The 27,363-nt window shown below is 38.4% G+C and overlaps 1 protein-coding gene across 1 annotated transcript; it reads right to left on the bottom strand.

The window, feature by feature from the left end:
* Positions 1-11,983: 11,983 nt before the first annotated feature.
* Positions 11,984-13,690, bottom strand: LOC142634857 (uncharacterized). The gene is made up of 3 exons (XM_075809108.1): positions 13,400-13,690; positions 12,719-13,204; positions 11,984-12,535 (listed from the first exon to the last, which is right to left on the bottom strand). Exons 1-3 carry the CDS (start codon positions 13,688-13,690, stop codon positions 11,984-11,986), a joined length of 1,329 nt encoding a protein of 442 aa, XP_075665223.1.
* Positions 13,691-27,363: the final 13,673 nt, after the last annotated feature.

Raw genomic sequence — 27,363 nt, 5'->3', positions numbered from 1 at the left:
TTGTAATAATTATAGTCCATATCTTTTTTTGTGATTCCATATGAATTAATAAAAGATTATTGATTTAGCAAAAAATAAAAATAAAAGATTATTGAAGTAACACAAATTAATTTATTTTGCTTGAAATTAGCATACTTGGCGTGATCAATTACCTTTGAAAAGATTAACCCCTGAGCTAGAAATAATACATCCAACCACACAAATCTAGTCTCTTTAAGTCTCATGCTCTTTTCTAAAAAAAAAAAAGTCTCATGCTCTTAGCCTCATACTCAATCTCTCCAAACTAAGAAAGTTAATACCGTACCGGAGGCTGTACCGGTTTGGCCAATAGTACGATATATTTCGGATACCGATCAATACTGGTGTACCGTTTCGGGTTTACCGCTATTTTATATATATATATATATATATATATATATATTAGCAAAGAAAATTTATAAGTTTAAAGTTAAAAAAAAAAAATTATCTAGCAAAGATATAAATTATAAATTATATATATATTAGCAAAGATAATCTATAAATTATCTTTGATATATATATATATATATTTATATATACATATATTATATAGCATTTAGCAAAGAATCTGCTAGAGAGAATAGAATCTTTAAAACCCTTGAACCAACAGCCCCCACCTATTCGTGTAACCAAACACAGTTAACAAAAAATAAATCCAATGGTGTAGAAGCTTGAAAACCCTTGAACCAATCTTAACCGTCCATTATTAGGTCAACCTCCTTATAAAAGCCTACAATACACATTTTCATCTTCCTCTGTCTCATACTCTCATTACCGCCTCTGTCTCATACTCTCATTGCTGCCTTTGTCTAGGGTTTTCACTCTCTTAGCGCAGCACAACTTAGCTTCACAAGACTCAGCCTTGTTTGTCATTTTTCTCATCTGGTTTTCGCTGTTTTCATTTACCGGCCAAAACAGCCGTATTGCACCAGTACTGCTGGTTTTAGCCTGTACGACCGGTACGCAGCCGGTACGACCGGTAATTTTTTGATACAAAACAGGGGTGTACCTGTATCGGTGCACTGGCCGGTATGGTATATACCGGCTGTACCAGCCGATACGGTACAGTATCACCCACACTGCTCCAAACAAACCTCCCAATTTAACAAAATCAAGGAAAATCGGCTTCCAAGATTCCCAAACACACTCTAATTCACAATATAAAAGGTAAAAAATTTGTGGTTTGCACATGTGTTTTAATTATGGTTTGAGTTAATTAGACCAAAAATTATGGGAGATACAACGATTTTAAAATAAAAAGTAAAAGCCTAGAAAATTTTTATTAAACTAAAATTTTGATAGAGATTTAATTCGTAGCATTGATAATGAGATTATTGTGTAACGATTTCAAAAAAAAAAAAACTCATAGAAGAAAATTGTAAAACTTTATATATCTGCATATTCTTTTTGTCAATATATGAAATTATCTTTTTATTAGATTTTGAATAATTTCAGTTTCTTAATGACCACAGTAGAAAAAATTTCTAGAATCGCCACTACATTTAGTGTGGTTAACCTACACCATCAATTGGACAACAAACCAAACAAATTCCAACAAATTTTTGGGCTTTATTTTTAGCGTTACCAATTTAATTCCTTGCATCGTTATCCTAATGACTTGGACAATAAATCTGTTGTTTGGGAGGGAAAATTATTGTGTACTCCTGGAGTACTATAAATGCGTTCTCCCTTCTCTCACATAAATGATGGGTCCCACTAATTAAGTTCATGGTGGGACCCACCATTCATGTGAGATGAGAGACTACACATTTATGGTACTCCGGAAGTACCTAATAATTTTACGTTTGGGAGAAGGGAAATGAATGAAATGAAAATGAATGGAAAAAAATAATTTTAGAATATTCTTGTCTCTCATTGTTTGAAAGTTTTAATGAAGAAAATAGAAAATTTATTCCCTTATTTGGGAGTTTGAGTGGAAGGGAATAGAATGAGTAGGAGGAAACACTCATTCCTCTCTATTCCCTTATAATCTCAAATTTTCATTCCCCTCAAAATTAGGAAGAATGGGAGGGAATGAAATTAAATTTCTTTACTTTTATACTAAAACTCTCAAAATACTCATACCAATTTTGTCCTTTATTTTAAAATAGGAGTCTAATAGTGGTATTGTCATAAAATGATTTCATTCATTTATCTCTATATTGCTCTCAAACAATATTACTTACTTTCCATTTCTTTCTATTTATTTCCATTCCTTTATTTTTTTTTAATTGAATCACTTCCTTCAACTTTCTTGCATGCATCCTTCCTTCTAATTATAATCCACATGCTTTTTTACTCTATAAACAAGTCGTCAAAGTTGAAGGCGTACTAAAATAGAAATAGACAAAAAGTGTAATATATTAAGAGATTAAATTCTATAAGAACGTGGTATAAAACTCATATTTTACCTTTGTATCCAAACATACTACATTATCTTATCACATATTTAAGAATAAGCACAACCACACTCAATTAATTATAATACTTATATATAAATCCAATCAAATTGTGAATTTATTGAAATGTTATTAGGTGTAGTAGAATGTATTGAATTTTAAGTAAAACTAGTCGCAGACCCGCACGTTGTGCGTGATAATTTTTTTAAAGTGGTCTCATTAAATATATATTTTTATTATTATTATTAACAATTGGTTTTTCATTATCTTTTAAGTTAATTAAAACCTTATATATTCATTTTTTTAAACCTTTACATATACGTTTTATTTAATGTGAATCTTTACATATACCTTAAGTAAACTCTCTCTCTCTCTCTCTCTCTCTCTCTCTCTCTCTCTCTCTATATATATATATATATATATTCCACTTCATTAGATGCGTAAAACCATAGATTATAACTCCATAATGATAGTGGTGACTAATTAGTTTTATCATTTTTTTTCAATGATCTCATTTGTAACATTTCTTACCATTATCGTTTATTTACTAATTGATAAGAGATTTTAAAATTTTATTTCTTATGTAATTCCAATTATTACTGGGGAACATGTCCTTTTTAGTTATGATTAGAATATGGTTTTCATGGTTAGAATTTGATTAGTTTTAAGTTTAAATGTAGTACTATGATTCTATTTAATGGTTGATTATTGATTTAATTTTTTAAGTGAATGTAACAGAATCATGTATCACACCGCAATTTTAAAACAGGTTTCTCTGTTTGCTCTGGTTGTTAGGCTTTGACTTTTGTTGCACAGTAGCATTGTTTGTCCCTTCGGTACGAAGGTGTTGTTTTGTCTCCGAGGAATAACTCAGTTATTCTTCAGCTAATTGGGTTTTTCCGATTGGGGTATTGGGAAACAGGAGAGGTGTGTATTGGCTATCATCCAATGGAAGATCTTGCAGAAAACTGGAGCCGTCTCTCGCTATCAGAAAGGGAGGGTCCTAGATGTAGACTTACTAAGGAAGATAGCACCTTAGATTATTCCATTGCTGCCAAGTTTCTTGCCAAGAGAGCTCTCAATGTTAACGAAATCGCTAGAACCTTTACGCCATTGTGAAGGGCTCGTAATGGTTTCCAAATCCAGAATCTAGGCAACCACAAAATTCTATTCACCTTCGATAACAAAGATGATGTTGACAGAATCCTCCTAAGTCCGCCGTGGAATTTTGACAAATACCTTGTGGTGATGCAGTGCTATGACAAAGATAGCTCTTTGCGGGAACTTCGTTTTGATAAAGCAAGTTTTTTGGTTCAATTACATGCTATTCCACTACGCTATATGACAATGGAGGCAGCTGAAAAAATAGGCGATGTCATTGGGGAAATTACTCGACCTGCAGAAGCCAAGGATGCAGATGGTGGCTATTTTGTTCGTGTTAACGTCGCCATTGACTTATTTCTTCCTCTGTGCCGTGGGCGACTTACCACGCTAGAGAATGATAAACAGATTTGGGTGTGTTTCAAGTATGAGAGACTCCCAAACTTGTGCTATTGGTGTGGTCGTCTCACTCATGCCGACAAGGACTGTGAGTTATGGATTGAAAGTGAGGGGACTCTCCGACCTAAGCAACAACAATTGGGCCCTACTATTCGAGCTCCGGTGTTTGTGCCTTCAAGGAAGAATGTAGTCTCGGTACCAAGTTTCTACAAGGCCATGAAAAAGACTAGTCACATTAATGCCAATGTTTCCATGGATTGCGATAGTCCAGTTCAAGTCACGGTGAATCAAGGCGAAACTGAGGCAACGGTTGATCTGAATAGGAAGGAGGGAAGTGATTTGATAGGAGTGGACAGTCCAATCGTAGATCATAACGTCAGGCTGGATGTTTCTTCCCATATAGTAACGATTCCAACTACTCAATGCGATGATAATCAATGCGAGGATAATTGCATGATCATTAGGGACGCTACCCCCACTACGGACTCAGATACGAAACTTAAGGGATTCGACACACAATTAAAGGATATTGATGATGAGCTGGCCAGGTTTGATTCTGCAGAATTTTTGCATTTAAGTTTCTATGGACCAGAACCACGTGATTCTTCTGAAGAAGCTGTATCTCGTCGGTTTCTCTGGGATTCGTCCAGATGGCTCCTGGCAGTACTCTGACGAACCTGCGGAGCAAGAACTTATTCAAGTGGTCACCGGTGTGGTGCCTGCCACAACGCCTCCGATGGCAAAGTCAGTATGAAAGAAAGCAATAATCGAAATATCAAGAATAAGATTAGTTCAGGTTGTGATGCTGTCTCCGTACCTTGTATTGGTGTTGCGAGGGTTTTATATACCCTTGGGGATTATAGCCGTTGGGGTGTTAATGGCTCCCCTGATAACGTCTCTGGTGGAATTATGGACTTTAATGCGTTTCCACCGATTCGTCCAGCTGGTCTCGTAACTGTTGGGGCTTTATGGGCAGCATTGAATGGCATTAACTCTTTTTGATGACGCGGATATTGGTCATGTTCGTCTGTGAAGGCAGCTTCGTCTATGCTTAACTTCGTCAGTCCCATCAGATGCCCCCCGGGCTTCATGGTCGTTGGTGACGATCGTGGAAGCCGAACAGTTTTTTTTTTTTTTTGCCCTTTGGAATTTCGTGCCGCATTGAATGCGTGGTGGCGGTGTTACGTGGGTCGTGGCCACATGGCGTGATGTGGTTGGAGAGGGATTGACCCTTGGGTTTCCCGCCGATTTTCGGTTTTCACCTCTATTTGGTTTTTAAACTCCTTTCTTTGTACTTTACCTTTCATTTTCTTTCAAACTTTAGTTCATCTCCTCTGAGCACCCTCTTCGTATATTTCTTCGCTTCTTTTCGAGTTTGGTGTTTGCTTGGTTGTTGGGCTTCTCGCTTCTCTTCTTTGAGGTAAGCTTTTTCTTCTTCTTCCTTCTTCTTTTTTCCTTCTTCGCAAGTATCTGATTTTTGGTTTTTTGTTTCTTGGTTCTTTCTGTGTTCTTGTTTGTTTCTCCCCCTCTTTTTTGTGGGAATTTTAGTATTTTCCTATTAGCCTGGGAGTTCATGGTCAGTAATTTAGAGGTTAGGGAAGCTTGTCCTTCAATTTCTTTTCTCTTTGCTCGCTTAGGGGGGTCTTTAGGCGCTTTTCCCAATTTGAGGGGTTTTGTTTTTGAGGGTAGCAGCTTAGGCGTTGTTTTAGGTGACTTGTTTCCATTGCTCCGAGAGTCGATCGATTGGTTCGAAGGCTTGGTGAGGGAGCTGCAGTTGATGTCTGAAGTTAGGTCTAGTGACCTCGACACTGGGTTGTCGTCTAGCGACGACCCTATGGAGGGAGATACAGCCGTTTCGACTTTTAGAGAGGTTAGGGCTTTACATGCCCTCGTGGAGCCGTGCGGGTTAGATTCTGACGCCGTCAGTTGGTTTAGGGATAGGTTTCAGTTTCCAGAGTGGGTTCGTGTTCGTCGACCTACTGACGACGACAGGGCTTGCCAGTTTTTCCCAGGTGAAGTGTGCTTCTATGAGGCCGCTTTTACTTGTGGACTTAGGCTTCCTGTCCACCCATTTGTGATGGAGCTCCTGACATATCTGGGGATTGCCCCTGGGCAGCTTATGCCCAATTCGTGGAGAATAGTGGTCAACTGTATGGAAATATGGTTGGCCGCTAATGGGGATATGATGAAGGTAAACGAGCTCGTCTATTTATACCGTCTAAAAGAGTCCAAAGAGTACGGGTATTATGAGCTAGTACCTTGGGAGAGAAGAACCAGGATCGTCAAGGGCTTACCTTCGTCCTTCAGGTACTGGAAGTCCAGATTTGTGTTTGTGTCTGGGGACGATTTTGAGACTCCCTCTAGCCAGGACTGGGGTGAGATCCCCAGATTGCTTCGTTGGTGGGGAACCCCGACCTTAGGTGCGTCAGTCTCCTTTCTCGTTTTTTTTCTCTTTTTTTTTTTGAAGTTATCGTTACTAACTTTCTTCGTTCTTGTGCAGTTAAACGAAGGCCAAAGCTGAAAAGTAGGTACAAGGAGCGCGTCGAGGCGGCCATCACGTATTCCCAGACCATCGAAAACTGGGACGACTTAGTAGACCCGAGGACACTTGCTTTCTACAACCTCGGCCCCGATCCATCTCCCTACGTCTTGCGGAGCCTTGGTATCGAGGGAAAGAAGAGTAAGCTTCTGAGTTTGCCGGACTCGACCCTGTGGCTGTACTTGTTTGACTTGCTCTTTCTCTTATAAAATTTTTCCCTTTCGCAGAGATGACGACGAAATTCAACAAGGGTATGTACGAGAAAATGAGGTCTAAGAAAGACAAACCTTTATCCAACCTCGGGAAGAAGGTGGTTCGTGTAAAAGGGAAAGTCTCTTCCGTTACTCCGACGGCTTCGACCACACCCGTGGTTTCGGGTGCCGAGACGACGAGGACGGCTTCTCCGGCCACCTCGGTTGAAGAGATCCCGACACCTGCTTCCAAAAGGCCTCGTACATCGGACAGAGGAAAGGAAGCCGCTTGCTCGTCCACTATTTGGGACGACGAGAAGTTGGCGACGGCTCGGGCTCATGGGGTCGTGATTGCTGAGGACCTAAAGGTGTTCTCAAGTTTGACCCCAAATGAGTTGATGGGTCGTCACATCCAAAGGCTCGTCCAGGTAAACTGTTTGTTTTACATGACGCATCTACATATATGCCCCCCTTCTTATTTATTCCTTCGCGTGTTTTTTTTTTTTAGGTGTTGGGGGAAACTATTCATTTTTCAGCGGAGTATCTAGCTCAGGAAGCCAAGGTCAAGTCCTTGCTTTCTCGGATCAAAGTCCTGGAGATGGAGAACTCGAAGCTGAAGAGGGATCTGATAGCCACGATGGAGGATGTTCAGCAATCCAAGGAAGAGGTCAAGAAGCTGGGTGACGACCTTAAGGTTGAGCAGCAGCTGGTTCTGGAAAAGGACGAGCAGCTTGCAGCCGCGAAGGAAAAGATTAAGGTCGTCGCCTCTAAGGCCATCGAGGGCTTCCAGCAGACCGAGGAGTACAACTTCGTGCTCTTCAGCTGGTATTTTAAAGGGTTCGAGCTCTTGAGGAGGTATTGCATCAAGCATCCTTCCGGGGTAGATTTGGAGGTGCTGGATATGGAGGAGGTCGACAGGGAGATCTCTGCTGACGAGGCTGCCCAAGCCGCCGCAGCTGAAGCTCCTGGAGACATTCCTGATGCACGCGTCATCGATGCCCCTGCCCTCGATGCCCCAGCTGAAGACGATGCCGATCCGGATGTTTGAACCTGTTATCAAGAAGTTTCTCTTTGTTTTTTTTTTTTTTGAGGTGCCTGACATGTTTTTAAGGCTCAATTTCCAGGACATCTAAAAATTTTCATGTGTATTTTTAGCCCAGTGTTTATGGGTTTTTTTTTTTGTATAAACAATGGCCTTTGGTTTTTAGGCTTTTATAATATCGTATCTACTTACACATGTTCTTCTGTATGTCAATTTTTTGTATCCGTCAGTAATGTACGTTCATCTGATGGGAACGTTATTACTTAAGCCTTCTTCTGTACTTAGGCGTTCTTCTTTGTTTTTGCCTTTGTTAGTAATGTACATCCGTCCATGCAGAATCTTATTACTTAGGCATTTTTTTTTTTTTTTGCCTTCGTCAGTAATGTACATCCGTCCATGCGGAATCTTATTACTTAGGCATTTTTTTTTGTTTTTGCCTTCGTCAGTAATGTACATCCGTCCATGCGGAATCTTATTACTTAGGCATTTTTTTTGTTTTTGCCTTCGTCAGTAATGTACATCCGTCCATGCGGAATCTTATTACTTAGGCATTTTTTTGTTTTTACCTTCGTCAGTAATGTACATCCGTCCATGCGGAATCTTATTACTTAGGCATTTTTTTTTGTTTTTGCCTTCGTCAGTAATGTACATCCGTCCATGCGGAATCTTATTACTTAGGCATTTTTTGTTTTCGCCTTCGTCAGTAATGTACATCCGTCCATACAGAATCTTATTACTTAGGCATTTTTTTTTGTTTTTGGGTCTCCGGGACTTGGTACCTGTATGAACACATTATTCGAACCATTATTTCATTAATTTTGAGGAATCGGTACATTCTTGATTTACATCTGTTGGTGGTACTTCTTCAAGTGTTCTATGTTCCAAGGTCGCGGGAGTTTTTGTCCGTCTAGGGTCTCCAAATGATAGCTACCTTGCCGAGAGTAGTGCACGACTTTGTAAGGCCCTTCCCATGTGGGACCGAGTTTCCCGTGGGCGGAGTTTCTAGTTGCAGTCGTCACCTTGCGTAGGACGAGGTCGCCAATTTCTAGTCTTCTGAGCTTGACCCTTTTGTTATAGTATTCAGTCATCTTCTGTTGGTACTTCATCGTCATGTTTGAGGCCTTGTCCCTTAGCTCGTCTAGGCAATCCAGATTGATTCGAAGCTGGTCGTCGTTGTTCTCCTCGCGGAATACTTCTCGCCTGGTGCTGGCCATACCCACCTCGACTGGGATTACTGCTTCAGTGCCATAAGTGAGCCTGAAAGGCGTCTCTCTCGTTGGGGTTCTTGCTGTTGTTTTGTAGGCCTACAAGACATTGGGCAATTCTTCCGGCCACGCGCCCTTAGCCTCATCTAGCCGTGCTTTGATGATTCTGAGCAGTGTTCGATTAGTTACTTCTGTTTGCCCGTTTGACTGGGGGTGCCCAGGTGACGAGAACTTATTCCTGATACCAAGCCCTGAGCAAAAGTCTCTAAATCCCTGACTGTCGAACTGTCGGCCATTATCTGAAATGATCGTTCGTGAATCCCGAACCTGCAAATTATATTTCTCCACACGAAGCTACGGGTTCTCGCCTCTGTGATCGTTGCTATTGCTTCCGCTTCGACCCATTTAGTGAAGTAGTCGATAGCGACGAGCAAGAACCGTACCTGTCCTTTTCCAAGGGGTAATGGGCCGACGATATCAATCCCCCATTGTGCGAATGGCCATGGGGAGGTAATCGTTGTCATATTTTCTGCTGGTAGCCTCTGGACGTTCCCGAACCTCTGGCACTTATCGCACCTTTTGACGAGCTCCGTAGCGTCTGCCTGCATAGTTGGCCAGAAATATCCTGCTCTAATAACTTTGCTTACCAAGGATCTGGGCCCGGCGTGGTCTCCGCAAATCCCTTCGTGGATTTCGTGGAGGACGTACTTAGCTTCTTCCTCGTCGATACACTTCAAATAAGGCAGGGAGAACCCTCTTTTGTATAAGGTATCATTCAAAATTGTAAATCTGGCCGCCCTTGCTTTAATCTTCCTAGCCTCCATTGAGTCATGAGGGAGATGCCCGTCTTGAAGGTATGAAACGATCGGTGCCATCCAACCACCTATGATCTGGACGGGGAATACTGGGACTTCCTCGATGCTAGGGTATTTCTGAATCTCCATGAGAATCTCATTGTTCATTGGTTCTTCTTCGGACGAGGCCATTTTGGCGACCTCGTCCGCCGTTGCATTCTGGTTTCTCGGGATCAGGACGAAATTCAACTTATCGAACCCACGAGCTAAATGTTTAATCAGCTTGAGGTACTTCTGCATCCTCTCTTCCTTCGCCTCATAATCTTCCCTGATCTGCCCTATTGCCAGTTTCAAGTCACTCTGAATAAGCAGGTTCTTAATCCCAAGGGCTTTGCCAAGTCTTAGTCCCGTCAGTATGCCTTCGTACTCAGCCTCATTGTTGGTTGCCAGGAATTTTAATTGGACTCCATATTGGAGTTTTTCTCCATTGTGGATGTTTATAATGACCCCTACTCCTCCCCTCTTTTGGGCTGACGATCCGTCAGTCTGAATCGTCCACTGTTCCACCTCGTCTATGCCGTTGTCATCTTCTGGAAGGGTGAACTCCGCTATGAAGTCTGCTAGAGCTTGCGCCTTGATGGCCGTTCTGGGGTGGTATTCGATGTCGAACTGGCTGAGTTCGATTGCCCATTGGACCATTCTCCCAGCTGCTTCAGGCTTGTTCATGGATTTCTTGATAGGTTGATCCGTCATTACAAGGATAGGGTGTGCTTCGAAGTATGGTCGCAGCTTTCGTGAAGCCACTATCAGGGCAAAAACGATCTTCTCAATCTTGGGATACCTGGCCTCTGCTCCTTGGAAGGCTTGACTGACATAGTAAACTGGGAGCTGCTTCTTATCTTCCTCGCGAATTAAGGCCGCACTGACGGCCGTGGCTGATGCTGCCAGGTATAAATAAAGGCTTTCCCCTGCTTTTGAGGGACTCAAGATGGGCGGGCTACCGAGGTAACGCTTGAGCTCTTGAAAGGCTGCCTCACATTCGTCAGTCCAGGCGAAAGCTTGCTTCAACGTTTTGAAAAATGGGAGACATTTGTCCGTCGCTTTAGAGATAAACCTATTGAGTGCAGCTATCCTTCCCGTGAGCTTTTGGACTTCCTTGATGGTCTTGGGTGATGCCATGCTGAGTATTGCTCGCACCTTCTCCGGATTTGCTTCTATTCCCCTTTGGGATACCATGAATCCTAAGAATTTTCCTGAAGCTACCCCAAACATACACTTACTAGGATTGAGCTTCATCTGGTATTTTCGGAGGGTATTAAATGTCTCTCCCAGGTCATCCAGGTGAGTCAACTCTTCTTTGCTCTTGACGAGCATATCGTCCACATACACCTCCATATTTCTTCCAATTTGCTTGCTGAACATCTTGTTTATCAGTCTCTGGTACGTTGCTCCTGCGTTCTTCAGTCCGAAGGGCATTACCTTATAGCAGTAGAGTCATTGGCTTGTGATGAAAGCAGTTTTTTCCTGATCTTCCTTAGCCATCTTTATCTGGTTGTAACCTGAAAATGCATCCATGAATGTTAGTAACTTAAGTCCAGCCGTAGAGTCTACCAACTGATCTATCCTCGGCAGGGGAAAACTATCCTTCGGGCAAGCCTTGTTCAGGTCCGTGAAGTTCACGCACATTCTCCACTTTCCATTTGCTTTCTTCACAAGCACGACGTTGGCCAGCCATTCGGGATAGTAAACTTCTCGGATGAAGTCTGCCTGCAACAACCTGTTAACTTCTTCCGTGATTGCTTGGTTTCGTTCGGGGGCAAAGACCCATTGTTTTTGTTGGACAGTTTTTTTCTCGGGGTCTGTCTTCAACTCGTGCTGGATTACCTGGCGTGGTATACCCGGCATATCTTCGTGACTCCATGCAAATACGTCCAAATTTCCTTTAAGGAAACGGACGAGTTTATTCCTCATTTCGGGGCTCATGGTCATACCTATCCTCGTCACTTTTGAGTTTTCCCCCTCGACGAGTCCCACCATTTCCAGGGCTTCCATGTTGTCTTCTTTTTCTCCTTCGATCGTCCATGTGTGGTTTTCTCCTGCAGCCAACACGGCCTGGTAGCATTCTCTAGCCAAAACTTAGTCTCCTTTTACCTCGCCGACTCCGTCTTCGGTTGGGAATTTTATCTTTAGGCAGTAGGTGGACGTTGCTGCTTTCCACCGGTTGAGCGTGGGTCTCCCAATGATCATGTTGTACGAAGAGGGGCAATCTACCACTAAGAAGTCCAGATGACGGGTCTACTGCTTCGAGTAGGCGCCTATTGTGACTTTTAGCGTCACAATGCCCTTGGGATATACTCTGTCACCGCTAAAGCTGACGAGGGGGGACTCGAACGAGCGTAATCTACCAGGACCTAGCTTCAACTGTTGGAAGGCCGATAGGTACATGATGTCTGCGGAGCTACCGTTGTCGACGAGGATCCTCTTAGTGTTGAACCCTTCAATTGTGAGTGTTATCACCAGAGGGTCGTTATGGGGCTGCCTTACTCCCCTTGCGTCCTCTTCGCTGAAGAATATATCCTGGTTCGTCCGTCTTTGCTTCAATAGGGGTTCCATATGGACACTGTTTACTTGCCTCTGGCATGCTTTCTTGAGGGACTTGTATGATCCCCCCATGGAAGGTCCTCCTGCTATTGTGCTTATCTCCCTGATCACATCTCGTGGTTGAGATGGGCGAATCTCATTCTTGGACGAGGACTCGCGTTGGCTCGTGTCCCCCTCCCTAAACCTGCTGGAGTCCCCCTTTTTTACGTACTTCTGAAGCTTTCCTTTTCGTATCAATTCTTCTATCTGTCCTTTCAGGTCTCGGCAATCCTCCGTGTAATGGCCGTGATCCTTGTGGAATCGGCAGTATTTGTTTTTGTCACGCACGCTTGGTGACGAGTGCAAGGGCCTCGGCCATTTTAGGTGGTGTTGATCCTAGATCTGCGTCAAAATCTTGTCAACAGGCATAATTAGAGGTGTGAATTTTACCGGTCGTGGAGCTTTCTCATCTTTTCGTCTGTCAATGTCACCTCCTCGGCGGCTTGGGCGCTCCCTCTTTTGTCCCCTGCGTTCGTCTTCCTTCCTTGCTTCCTTCTTTGGTTTTTCCTCGTCTACGATGGCCGCCAGTGCATCCTCAGCATTCATGTACTTTTGAGCTTTCAATAGCATCTCCGCCATTGTCCGGGGTGGATTCTTTGCTAACGAGATGAAGAATTCTCTGGACTTAAGCCCTGCCTTAAATGTCGTCAGCTGGACCTTATCGTCCGCGTCGTCCACCTCTAGGGTCTCTTGAGTGAAGCGTTTTACGTACGACCGCAAGGTCTCCTTCTCTCCTTGCTTAATAGTGAGTAGGTGATCCACTGGTCTCTTGGGGCGTTGCCCCCCAACAAAATGGCGCAGGAAAGCATTACTTAACTGCTCAAAGTTGTCGATGGATGAAGTGGGCAATCTCGTGAACCACTCTTGTCCAGCTCCCTTCAGCGTAGTGGGGAAAGAGCGACACATGATCTCATCAGGGGGCTGTTGAAGGCCTAAGGTCGTCTTGAAGGTGTTAAGGTGATCTTGGGGATCCTTGAGCCCGCCAAAAGGCTCGAGCTGAGGCAGCCGAAATTTCGCTGGTACCGATCGTTCTAGGATTGCCATGGTAAAAGGGGAGTCCGTCGCTCTGACCATTTTATCCAGGCTTCGATCGGTCTTTTCTTTGATGGCATTTCTTAATTCATCCATCTCCTTTCTCATCTCTTGGAGGATGTCAGAATGCTGTTCCTCTGGGGTTACCATTCTCCGTCGGTCACTTCTTCCATGGCTATCCCCTTCGTCCTCTTGGACAGCTCTTGACCGGTTCTCTTCTTGCTGTAACCTCCGTCTCATCTCCTGATTCTGTCTGGTAAGTTCTTCGACGGTGGCCGCGAGATTTCGGACTTGCTGTGCCAAGGCCGCTGAGTCCTGGTTGGATTCCATCTGGAGCTGGTAGGAACCACGTTCTTGTTGTATGAGAAAGTCGTCCCCACAGACGGCGCCAAACTGATGAAGCTGTATCTCGTCGGTTTCTCTGGGATTCGTCCAGATGGCTCCTGGCAGTACTTTGACGAACCTGCGGGAGCAAGAACTTATTCAAGTGGTCACCGGTGTGGTGCCTACCACAACGCCTCCGATGGCAAAGTTAGTATGAAAGAAAGTAATAATCGAAATATCAAGAATAAGATTAGTTCAGGTTGTGATGCTGTCTCCGTACCTTGTATTGGTGTTGCGAGGGTTTTATATACCCTTGGGGATTATAGTCGTTGGGGTGTTAATGGCTCCCCTGATAACGTCTCTGGTGGAATTATGGACTTTAATGCGTTTCCACCGATTCGTCAAGCTGGTCTCGTAACTGTTGGGGCTTTATGGGCAGCATTGAATGGCATTAACTCTTTTTGATGACACGGATATTGGTCATGTTCGTCCGTGAAGGCAGCTTCGTCTATGCTTAACTTCGTCAGTCCCATCATCTTCTACACTTCCAAATTCGGTCCAAACTAATGAATAACGTGAGGCAACAACTAGGGTTTCTATCTCATCCACCCAACTTCGTGTACTGCCAACATGGGCCTGCAAACCAAGAATCGAGAGTTCAAACAGCAACCCAAGTCTCAGGTGCAACATAGGGCAGAAAAGGAACTTTTTAGTAGCACTTGATCATGCAAATTTACCTTCCAAGCGACAACAGGTTTATTAGGATGATGGTGTAGATATTTTTGAATTGGTGGAGGCTGATCATCAGCCCCGCCAAGAGCAATGAGTATCTTAGCATGGAACTGTCGTGGGCTTGGGAACCTACGTACATGAAGAGAGCTTGTAGAAATTATACAGGCAAAAGATCCCTTTGTCGTTTTTTAGCTGAAACTCTGATAGATGAAGCAAGGCTAGACATAGTTCAACGAAACATTGATTTTGACAATCGATGGGTGGTTCTCGGAGAAGGAAAAGGAGGAGGTTTAGTCCTTTTTTGGAAAACAACAATCAATTTGAAGATTGAGGGTTCACACAAGTATTATATTGATGCGTCCATAGATAAAGATACTGAGAACGAATGGTGATTGACCGGATTCTATGGTGAACCAGAAACAACTAAAAGATGTGAGGCTTGGAATAAACTTAGGCATCTCAATTCTATGCAGCATATCCCGTGGTTATACTTAGGTGATTTTAATGAAATCAGTCTACAACATGAGAAGGTGGGGGGTGCAGTTCGGCGCCATAATCAAATGTAACTTTTTTGTGACATCATTAACAAATGCGGGTTCATGGATTTAGGATATGTTGGGCCAAAATTCACATGGTGCAAGCACTTCGAGAATGGTACCTCCATCTGGGAAAGACTTGATAAAGGTTTGGCTACAAATGATTGGTTCCTAAAATTTCCTGGTTCAAGAGTTCACCACTTACACAATGTGATTCCTTAGATCATTGTCCTTTTCTTGTTGTTTTGGATCCTTTAAATATTTCACCTCAAAAGAAACATTTCCGATTTGAGGAGATGTGGTTGTCAAACCCGGGCTGTGAAGAAATTGTTCAGCCTGCTTGGAATCATTAGTTTAGGGTGGAGATGGATAGAGAGATTTTGGCAAAGGTGGAGAAATGTGGTAATGACCTGATTTGGTGGAACAAGAATGTGTTTGGCGATGTAAAACAAGACCTGGTCCGAAAAAAAAAACAAAAAAACAAAACAAAAAACAAATGATGATTAGAGCCGAATCTGAAGCTTTGATCAATGGAAACAACTCTCAGGTTAGACAGCTAAAATCTAAAATAAATGAGCTCTTGGATAGGGAAGCTCGTATGTGGGCTCAACGGTCTAGGCTTTTTTGGGCCATTCAAGGAGATAAGAACACAAAATACTTTCACAATTGTGCTACAAAGAGATACAGGAAAAATCAGATAGTGAGAATCAAAGATGAGCAGCATGTTTGGAAGTATCATCCGAAGGAGATGTTGACCGAGTATTATCAAGATCATTTCACTTTAGCTAGATTAGATCCATCAAATGGGGTATTGGACCATGTTCCACAAGTCATAACCGAGGAGATGAATGCTTCTCTTACACGTGATTTTATGGAGTGCAAGGTCCTGGCTACCTTGCAACAAATGGCTCCACTCAAAGCTCCTGGTCTAGATGGGATGCCTCCCATTTTTTTCCAATACTTCTAGAGCATTGTTGATAAGAATGTCACCTGCTCTATCTTGTCTTGGTTGAATTCAAGTACCTTACCTCACCCTATAAATCATACCTTTATAACACTCATTCCTAAGACTAATAACCCTGAATATGTGCATCAATATCGTCCGATTAGTCTGTGTAACGTGTTATACAAAATTTTCTCCAAAATCCTAGCCATCCGTTTGAAAAATATACTCCTCTATCACCGAACACCAGTCAGCTTTTACCAAAGATAGGCTGATCTCTAACAATATTTTGGTAGCCTTTGAAACTTTACATTGCATGCATAAACATAGTTCTGGTACCACAAGATTTATGGCTCATATACTGGATATGAGTAAGGCATATGATAGGGTTGAATGGACTTTCTTAGAGGAGTTGATAAGGAAGATGGGTTTCAATGAGAGATTTATTACTCTGACTATGATTTGTGTAAAAACTATCACCTACTCTATTTTGATTAATGGGGAGCCTAAGGGTTTTATCCAACCCTCAAGAGGAATCAGACAAGGAGACCTCCTTTCCCCCTTTCTATTTTTGCTATGCACTGAAGGACTGAATGGTTTGATTAAACATGCAGGAATGAATGGGGATATTCATGGATTCTCTCTTTACAGGAGTGGTCCAAAACTAACTCATCTGTTATTTTTAGATGATAGTCTCCTATTTTGCAGGGCAGCAGTGGAGGAGTGTGGCAAGGTCCTGAATATTTTAGAGTCATATGAAGGTGTCTTGGGGCAAAAAGTGAATAGGAGTAAAACAACCCTATTTTTTAGCAAATCCACCTTAGATGCTATTAAATCCAACATTAAATTGGCCCTAGGAGTCTCGAAAATTTTGCAATACAAGAAGTACTTAGGTCTTCCATTTCTTGTGGGTAAGGGCAAGAAAGAAAGTTTCAACTATATCAAAGAAAGGGTATGGAAAAAACTGCAAGGATGGGAAGGGAAGCTACTTTCACAAGCAGGAAGGGAAGTTTTGATCAAATTTATGATTCAGGCAATACCTACCTATACTATGGGAAGTTTCAAGATTCCATTGGGTTTGTACCACGACATTGAATCCTTGGTTAAAAATTTCTTTTGGGGACAAAGGGGAGGCCGTAGGAAGATTCATTGGATGAGATGGGATGAACTAATGAAATCAAAGTTGGTGGGTGGCATGGGATTTCGAGATTCAGCTCTTCATAATGATTCACTTTTGGCTAAGCAAGCATGGCGACTACTGTAGAACTAGTCATCCTTATTCTACAAGGTGTTTTAAGCGCTTCTTCCCAAACTGTTCTATTATGGAGGCAACGAATTTAAGATCAGGCTCATATGCATGGAGGAGCATTCTCAAAGGTAGAGATGTCTTACAAAGGGGTGCTAGATGGCAAGTTGGAAATGGGAAATCCATAAAAATTTGGCAAGACTATTGGCTGCCAAGAAAACACCCCCTACAGGTTGTTTCCTATCCATTAGAATCTATGGAAAATGCAACTGTCTCTACCTTGATTAATGCAGAAACACGGCAATGGGATGAGGGGCTGATTGATAGGATTTTTGAGATGAGGAAGCTGCTCTTATCAAAAAAATTCCTTTAGGCCAAATTGAATCTGATGATGTTTTAATTTGGCCTCACTCACATGATGGATGTGTAGGGAATTTCCATGAATTCCTAAACCTGTGAGAAACAAAAAAAAATACACGCCAAAGAAAATAATCACACACACAAGACAGTATTTACGTGGTTCAACAATTTGTCTACGTCCACAGAGTTGCAGGGATTTCACTCTTATTAGGGAAAAATACCAAGTGCGGCTACAGTTCCTCTTTCTCTCTCAAAACCGACTACACAAAACCTTAATCACAAAAACTGCGTTTTCTACATCCTGCGCACAGGATTCACAATGGGCTACAAAACGGGCCAAAAAATCTCTAGCTTGGGCCTGTCGGCCCAAGCCTCCGCTCCATGGACTAAACCTCAGAAAATCTCCCATTAAAAACCACGCAACATTATTTGGGTCGAGTCGGGTCGTCAACCAGATCAAACATAACTAGGCTCCACAATGCCCAACAGGATGGTACTCTTGCAAATCGGGTTACAGGTTTCTTAAGGAGGAAGCTCAGGAAACATGGAATTTTCAACGCCGTGTTCACTTCCTGGACTTCAAGGAGTTGCTGTCCTGGATAATTATGCAACAGCAAAACACAGAGCTTTTTGCGTGGATGGTTTGAACAATTTGGTCACAAAGAAACAAAGTTTGTCTACACCAGCCAGCCTGCTCACTACACCAGATTGCTCAACTGTCCAAGGAAAGGCTTTCTAAATTTCTGGCAGCCCAGGCACCGATCCCTCATCATCAAAACCATCCCGAACCTCAATGGCATTCTCCACCAGAAAATTATGCAAAAATAAACTTCAACGGAACTATTTTTTCTAGTGCAAATAAGTCAGGTATTGGGGTGGTGATAAGAAATAATCTGGGCCTTGTTATGGCTTCTTGTTCTTAGGTATTGCAACAAGAATTTAGCAATAACAAAATTGAGGCTTTGGCTGCTGCCAAAGCAATGTCCTTCGCTGCATTTCAAGTGCGGTGCTAGAGGGTGATTCAATAGTGATTATAAAAGCTCTAGATGATGAACATAACCCGTTGTCCCCAATAGGCCCTTTGATTACGGATGAAAAGTTTAATTCTCATTGTTTTATTTATTTACTTTACTCTCATACAAAGACATAATGTAATTCTGTTGCTTATGGTTTAGCAAGATTTGCTGCTAACATTCCGAACTTTTTAGTGTGGATGAAAGATGTTTCGCCATAGTTTTATTTTGTACTTCAGGCTGATTTGGCCAGTTAATTTATTTATAAGATGCAAGTTTTTCCCTCAAAAAAAAAAAAAGAATGTAACAGTTTAGTTTATTGCACTGTGAAGTTTTCAATGTTCTTTGTATGGTCATCGCTATTTTTTATTTACTTCTCCTTATATCTTCTTTGTTTTCCAATTAACAGTTACTAATTAACGTTTAATTTTTTTTCTTTATCTATTATTTACTACTTTGTATTTTTTTTTCTTTGCAATCTCTCTCTCTCTCTCTCTCTCTCCATTGGCAACCTATTGTTTTCCAAAATTTGATGATGATTCTATTGCATTAAATATACATCATTAGTTTCTTTATGTTATATTTGGTTTGATATTTTCATTAGTTTTTTTTTTTAATTTAGTGTTTTTAAATTGGCATTTGTTTTGAGGATGGTTTTATTTATTGAATTTAAGAAAAATATTATATGCTTAATTTTTAAAAAATAAAAAATTGAGAGAAGATATAAACAATTTAATGATATGGAGGATGGGTTTGAATTTAAATGTTGAATAAACTAAGATGAGAAGAAAAAAGTAAAAATAAAATATATAACAATAAACACTAAATTATCCAAATCATGTTATGTAATAGAATAATATTACATTCTTATATACTATATTTAATTCTTTATAGTGCAATAGGATAACATTTAACAATCAAAGAAAAAAGAAAAAAAAAAAAAGCAACTTAAAACATAAAACTAAATCACATCAAACCAAAGTAGAGTTTTAAATAACACAAAAATCTATCAACATAAAGCAAAGATGCAAGAAAAATAAAAACAAAAATCCACCAAAACTTGAGAGAGAAAAAGAAAGAAATAACCTTTTTTGTGAGGTAAAATTATGCATAGAATAGAAGAGAAAATAACAAATTTATAATAAAATGATGAGAAAAAGAAGAAACAAAATAAAGGAAGATGAAGGCAAAGATAAAGAATGATATTAAGGTAGATGGTAGTGGGAAGATGAAAAGGTAAAGGGAAGGAGAAAGGTAAAAAAAAAAAATTGAGTACAATTTTATGAGGTCAAATTGTATTTATTGAATTTAAGATGAAGGCAAAGATGAAGAATGATATTAAGGTAGATGGTAGTGGGAAGATGAAAATGTAAAGGGAATGAGAAAGGTTAAAAAAAATAAAGAGTACAATTTTATGAGGTCAAATTGTATTTATTTGAATTTAAGTAAAATATTATATGTTTAATTTTTAAAAATAAAAGAGGAGAGAAAATATAAATAATTTAATGATAAAGAGGATGTGGCTGAATTTAAAAGTTGAATAAAATAAATGAGAAGAAAAAAAGTAAAAATAAAAGATATAACTGTAAGTGCACAATTTGTACCCGGTCCAGTCACTAGATGGACTCAGGCCCAAAGAGCCTTATACAATAAAATTTATAGAGTATGGGCTTGAAACCTAGACTATGGACATTGGATAAAGAGAGAATTCAGGCTAGATTGCCGTTATTCGCGTGTTCAACAGATGAGAATAGCAAAGAAATTCTCCTCGGACGTAAGTCAATGACCACTTGTATTGCCTTTCTTTCTTTAAGAACAATATTGCAACTACAATTTAAGTATTCAATCCCCCTTTTTCTTCTGCCACCTTCTCCCTTTTATATCTCTCTCATTCTCTTGTCTCTATGTTCTTCTTCCTTTTTTCTTCCATGTGTATCACAAATCTCCTCACTAGATACTTGTCCCATCCAGCACCTTCTTGAAACCTTCAAATACCAACTGGAAGGCTGAACCTCACTGTTCAGAGGTCATTTCTCCATTAATGCGACCAGAAAGGTAGGTGCAGGGTCTTTAATGCGGTAGTAGCAGCAGCTTTTTCTCCTCTGATATTTCTCACACGTTCTTCCTTCCAACAACTGCGTGGATCACGCCTTTACCCAACAGATCTTCCAGAATTCTGTCTCCAAACCCCTTGGCATATCCCATGACCTTTACTTAACCCGTCCGAGGAGATACTCCTCATCGGACAACTCCTTCACCCCTTGTAGCGTGAACTGGCCTGCGGGCCTCAGAGGCTCTACTTGGACAGGCTTACATCACCAAATCAAGCCCAAGGCCCAAATACATATATTTTATTTATTTTACCCCCACAATAACAATAAACACAAAATTATCCAAATTAGGTTATGTTTTATAGAATAATATTATATTCTTGCATTGCAGTAGAATAATATTTAACAATCAAAGAGAACAAAAAAAAAACATAAAACACAAAACTAAATTGCGTCAAATCAAAGTACAGTTCTAAAAAATACAAAAAAAAATTATCAACTTAAAGCAGAGATACAAGAAAAATTTATAAAAAAATCCACCAAAAGGATGAATAGAAATATAGATTAGAAAAGAGAATGAAAATTTTATAATAAGAGGATAAGAATAAGAATAGACAAAATAAAGGTAGATAAAGGGAAAGATGAAGAGTGATATAAGGTAGAGGGTAGTGGGGAGATAAATATGTGAAAGCTAAGGAATGAGAAATGTTAGAGAAAGTATAAATGTTAAAAAATGAGTACAATTTTATAACGAACATTTTATATATTTGTATTTAATTAAAAAATTTTATGTTTAATTTTTTTTAAAAATGGGAGAAAATATTAATAATTTAATGATATGGAGGATACAGTTGAATTTAAATGGTTAATTGTAGTAGTGTAAGTGACGTTAGCTTGAGTTTTTTTTTTGCAACATAAAAAATTATAAACCATGCATGTCCATATCACTAAATTAAAGTTATTTTATAATGTTGAGTTAACACAACAAATTGGGGGTTACCTAAAAGCTAACCAATTTTTTTTTCCTCTTTTTTCTAGAATAAACTTGAAAGCTAAACATGAATTGTCTTGTTTTATTGCTTGTCATTTGGGTGAGATTGAAGCCTCACATAAATTAATGGAGCCTCGTTAGACCTATGAACCATTACAACTCTAAAGAATACCAATAAAAAAAAGTTAGCATAAATCAGCACTTACCCTTTGCAAGTCAAAAGGCTACACATATAATGTAACATACATAATTACCCAGCAATGTTTCAACTCACCATACAGCAAAGTAATTAGGCAAACGAACTTTGAAATATTTATTTGGTGTTAAATCGATGGTATGTAGTTTTCAAGAAAAAATATGTAGCAGTGATAAAATAAATAATAAAAAAGCAGTACTATTCAACTACTCAGATTTATCACAATATGAGGAGAACATGAATATATTATAGACCCCTTTGTTCCTTACGTTATAGGTGATTTTAAATTCAAATGATTTAAATGGCCTAATTAGTAGGTATATGCTCCACAAAATTTCAAAAGATTAGAAACATTAGTCTCATAGATAGACCAAATGCCTGGTGTTTTATGGTAAATTTCTTTAAGTTTTTCTCACACCACTTTTAAGGAATACTGTATAACTTAGAGGAGTCAAACCCTATAAAGAAAATTATTGTAGAAATACATCATTTAGGATAAATCCTTTAATGATGCAAAGTGTACACAAGAGGTGTGCGTGGAAAATAGGCACATAACTCTGTCCACACACAAAAGCAATCTAACTTAGCTTAGCCCATATTCTTTTTTTTTTTTTTTTTTTGAGAAACAAACACACACACACACACACACAAGGGAGGGAGAAATGAGTTCTTGTAGTAATGTTTGTCAAACATTTATATTATATTGATACAAAGGGTGATAGTTCGACTTCGTAATCTCCATGACCCATACAAAATTTAAACTATTGGAAGTTGGAACCAAGAAGAAATAGATTTCTGAATATATATAAATATAATAATTTTTGTTAGAAGTCAATTGTTTAATGACTTCATATTTATCACAACATGAGGAAAGAAAAAAAAAATCAAATGAAAAGATAATATATCAAGTCTAAAAGGAATTTCATAGAACAAATACCATGCTGAATAAAAATAACATATATAGAACAACTGAACCGATGAATTCAAAGCAATCCAAATTGAGAATTTAAAAAAAAAACACATGTAATAAAATCAACAATTAAAGAGGAAAAAAACTTAAAACACAAAACTAAATTGCATCCAAACACAAAACCAATTGGTATCAACTCAAAATAAAGTTCAAAAGAACAAAAAAATTTATCAACTTGAAGCACAGATGCAAGAAAGCAAATCACTAAAAAATTGAGAGAGAAATAACTTTTTTGTTAGGGAAAAGTATGTAAAGAATGGAAGAGATAATGACAAATTTATAGTAAAAGAGTGTGAATAAGAAAAGAAAAAAAAATAAAGGAAGATGAAAAGAAAGATAAAAATTGTATTAATAACATGAACGCTGATATGGCTCAACTAGAATATAATAACAATAAATACTACGCTTCAACTTTTATATATATATATGCTAATGTGACAATCTCTTATTAAACGGTGCAATATATAGATTTTACATCCCACCCTTACCAAATTTAGACTCATATACAGATGTACTAATAGTACTAATTTGGAGCAATATTAAATGGGTTAAAAATGAAAAAACTTGAAGAATATTTGTGTATAACTTTGAGCTTGTTTCTAGGGAGGATTAAGTCATTGTAGACTCCATGACCACCCCACTAAAAAAAAAAAAAGTCTTTTCATTTGGATTGGTATAATAATTGTCATGTGTCTATTTACACGTCACTTTTCTATTGGATTGAAAGTAGGGATGGCAATGGGGCAAGGCGGGTCCGATGGATGGGGTTTTCGCCTCCGCCCCACAAGATTTTATCTTGCCCCATCCCCACCCCACCCCGCATGACGGGGAAAATTTTCTTACCCCATCCCCGCCCTTTATGGCCCCGCGAAGCCCCGCTTCACCCCGTAAAATTCTATTTTTTTGTTAATTTGCCCTACACTAGTATAATTTTTTTAATGAAACCTAATTCATTAATAAAAATATACTTAAAATAACAACTAAATATATCCCATCAAATCAAATCAATTTTTAGAAAAAATTGAATAATATATTCAAGTGTTTAACAAGACAATCATAAAAAATAAAAATATAAAATATAAAAACTCATAGTATAACACATGACAAAATAAAGGCAAAGAACACATTGGATAGAATAAATTAAGCTAATATTAATATATTTGTTTAAATAGTATGGGTTTAGGGTATGAAAATTTTACAATTATAACCCTTATTAGCAACATAGGGCGGGGCCAGGACGAGAAGGAGAGGGGTGGGGCGGGTTTAAAAAGTCTAAACTCATCTTCGCCCCGCCCCATGGTGTGGGGCTAAAATCTTGCCCCATCCCAACCCCACCACCTTTGCGGGGTGGGGAAAACCCACGCAAGGAGAAGTAGGACGGGAAAAAATTGTCATCCCTAATTGAAAGACAAAAGTAGGATGCTAAGTTGGTATTACTAATTTACTATAATACCTTGTATTTTTTGTAATATATATATATATATATATACGCCTTTGACTGCAAATACATTAAATAATTAATTATAAGTATTAAAAAAAACAAAAACCCTAATTTCGACTGTAAAATGTAAATGTTAAAATTATCCAAATAAGCCAACGTTACAAAGGCCACATTTAGTCAGTAAATGGCTCCACATTGACGGTAGGACCACCTGACTTGGAAAAAAATTATATATAAATTTAAAAAATATTTTTTTTTTTTACTTTTAAAAAACAATTTGTGATCACCCTCAACTTTTTTAGGTCCAAACTTTGAATAAAGTTTGACAATAAACTTGGTTATAGACTAAAACTTTCTACTAAAAAAAATTATTGGAGGCAAATTTTAACAAACCCATCATTGGATTACATTTTCTTCTTATATTCTCCATACTTGCTAAATTTCAGGAAGATCAATGATCAATAGCTATGTTATCAATCAAATGTTTAAATTTTGAGATTTTATAGTCTAAAATTATACCTTAAAATAAGTTTATGAATTGAATAGTAAATAACATTCAATGACATGAAATTTTGATATGTGTTTTAAGAACATAAAGATCACTAACGATTAGATTTTTAAAATATGTAGTCATGTTAATTTGTTTAGTGAAAGTTGTAGTTTTAGGGTAGAATTAAGTTTGCAGCCAAATTTTGTCCTTAAACTTTGGTTTTCTTAACAGTATATTAGGCCCTAACAAATAAAAAGTAAAAGACCAAGAAAATTTTGATTAATCTAAAATTTTGCAAGAGATTTAGCTTACAATATTGATAATAAAACTATTATGCAACGATTTTAAAATAAGAAAACTCGTAAAAGGAAATTGTAAGACTTTATGAAGATCTCTTTTTATTAGATTTTGTACAATTTAAGTTTCTTAATGAACACTCTGGGAAAAAATTCCTAGAGTCGCCACTGTGTTTAGTGTGATTAACCTACACCATCATTGGACAACAAACCAAACAAATTCCAACAAATTTTTGGGCTTTATTTTTAACTTCACTAACTTAATCCCTTCCATTGTTATCCTCATGGCTTGGATACTTGATAAATCCCTATAGAAAAATGAAAAATTAAAAAATATATAAAAAGAAGAAGAAGAGAGGATTTTTTTTTTATAAGGAAGGTATAATAAATAAATGCTATACCAACGTAAAAAGCACAAAATGAGGACAAGAATATATTGTATTTTATAATACAATTATAGTTATTTTATAAGGAAAGTAAAATAAATATATGGTATATGATATTCGTAGAAAATAAAGCTGTATAGGGGATTTTTATTTGACTTCCCTATAAATTGTCCAAAAAGGTAAAAAGAAAAGAAGACACTAAAAGTTTGTTTGGGATGAGGGAAATGAAATGAATTGAAATGAATGAAAATAATCATTTTAAAATATTCTTCATTTCCCTTATTTGGAAGTTTTAATGGAGCGAATGGAAAGTGCATTTCCATGTTTGGGAGTTTGAGTACGGGAATGGAATAGTTAGGAGAAAACACTGATTTTTTTCTATTCCTTTAAAATTTCAAATTTTCATTCTTCTCAAAATGGGAAGGAATTGGAGGAAATGAAATTAAATTTAATGACTTTTTTACTAAAATTACCAAAATACCTCTATATGTTTAGTCTTTTATTTTAAAATAAGAGTCTAATAGTAATATTGTTATAAAATAATCCAATTTCATTCCCTCTATGTTACTCCCAAGAAGGTTACTTACTTTCCATTCTTCTCTATTCATTTCCATTCCTTTATTTTAAAACATTCAAACAAGGTTATATAATTCAATTTCATTCATTTCCCTTAAATATATTTCATTCTTTTCCCTTAAATATATTTCATTCTATTTTATTCCTATATGATAACTTTGTTCCATTCTATTATGAACTCTCAAATGAATCCTAATTATGTAATCATTATAAACTAGATAGGATGCTATTTGGTATGATAGGATGTATTAAGTTTTAATTTTTAAGCAAAAAACTGATATAGTAATCTTTTATTAAATGGTGTAAAACAAAAGTTTTAGATGAAATCCAATTTTTACATTGAATTAATTGAATAACTCACTTGACACAAAAATTTAAAAACTTAAATTAAATGGAACATGTGGCGCAAAATTAAACTCTAATTGAATTCCAATTTGAAATCTAATTGGACTTTCTCTCAGTTTTACCTATTATTATATAATAATAATATAGATAGGAGTCCAATAGTAATATAGTTGTAAGGACCACAAAATCATAAACCAGCCTAGAATATCACTGCTAGTTCCCTGACTAAAGATCCGAATACAATATATTTGGTAGAGAGGGTCCAACAACCAAAGTCCCCTCTCTGTATCTTCCGGTTCCTATTTATATCCTTGGCTCCTATCATCTCAGCCCTACACCTTGCAATCTATTAAGCTTCTTCCCCCGACACCTGTCCGTCGGTAACGGAGCCAAGCCCTAACTTTGCGTTTCGTACTGTTCAGGTCACGTCTACATTAATGCAACGGATAAAGTCGGTACTTTCTAATTAATGCGGCCAGAAAGGTTGGTGCCGGACATTTAATGCAACCTTCTAAGTTATCCTGCCACATTCAGCTAGTCGCAATGCGTCCCCTATGTCATCAACACCCGTGCCACTTCATCTTCGGGTATCCTCGGGTAAGTTTCCTTATTCCTTTATTCTCCCTTGCTTACTATGTCTTGAGCTTCCCTTCCTCAGGTCCTCGGGTTCTTGGGTCTTCGGCACCTCACAATAGTTATAAAATAATTCAATTTCATTCCCTCTATGTTACTTTCAAACAAAGTTACTTACCTTACAATTTTTTTCTATACACTTTCATTATTTTATTTTAAAAACATCCAAACAAGGATACGTAATTCCATTTCATTTATTTCTCTTAAATATATGTCATTCCTTTCTGATAATTTCCTTCCATTATCTTATGAACTCCCAAACGAATCCTAATTATGTGATCATTATCAACTAGATAATATGTTATTTGATATGGTAAGATGTATTGAGTTTTAAGTAAAGAACTGTTGTGGTAATTTCTTATTGGATAATGTAAAACATAGTTTTTAAGCCCCATCCTAACCAAATTCAAACGGTTCTACAATATAAAAATAGGCGAAGCAAATTTCATAGGCTCCTCCGTGGCGTTGTAAGAA

This window comes from Castanea sativa, chromosome 5 (assembly GCF_040712315.1).
Source record: "Castanea sativa cultivar Marrone di Chiusa Pesio chromosome 5, ASM4071231v1".
Lineage (NCBI taxonomy): Eukaryota > Viridiplantae > Streptophyta > Magnoliopsida > Fagales > Fagaceae > Castanea > Castanea sativa.
This window is presented reverse-complemented; position numbering and strand designations above follow the sequence as displayed.

Bases quoted from the DNA above. Each gene is read 5' to 3' on its own strand.
- LOC142634857 (XM_075809108.1), bottom strand. From the start codon at position 13,690: ATGGAATCCAACCAGGACTCAGCGGCCTTGGCACAGCAAGTCCGAAAT. The intron at 13,205-13,399 runs GTCAGAGCGACG...ACTACGCTGAAG, and splicing joins ATCGAAGCCTGGATAAAATG to GGAGCTGGACAAGAGTGGTT. The intron at 12,536-12,718 runs GTAAAATTCACA...CTGAAAGGACAG, and splicing joins ATGAGAAAGCTCCACGACCG to ATAGAAGAATTGATACGAAA.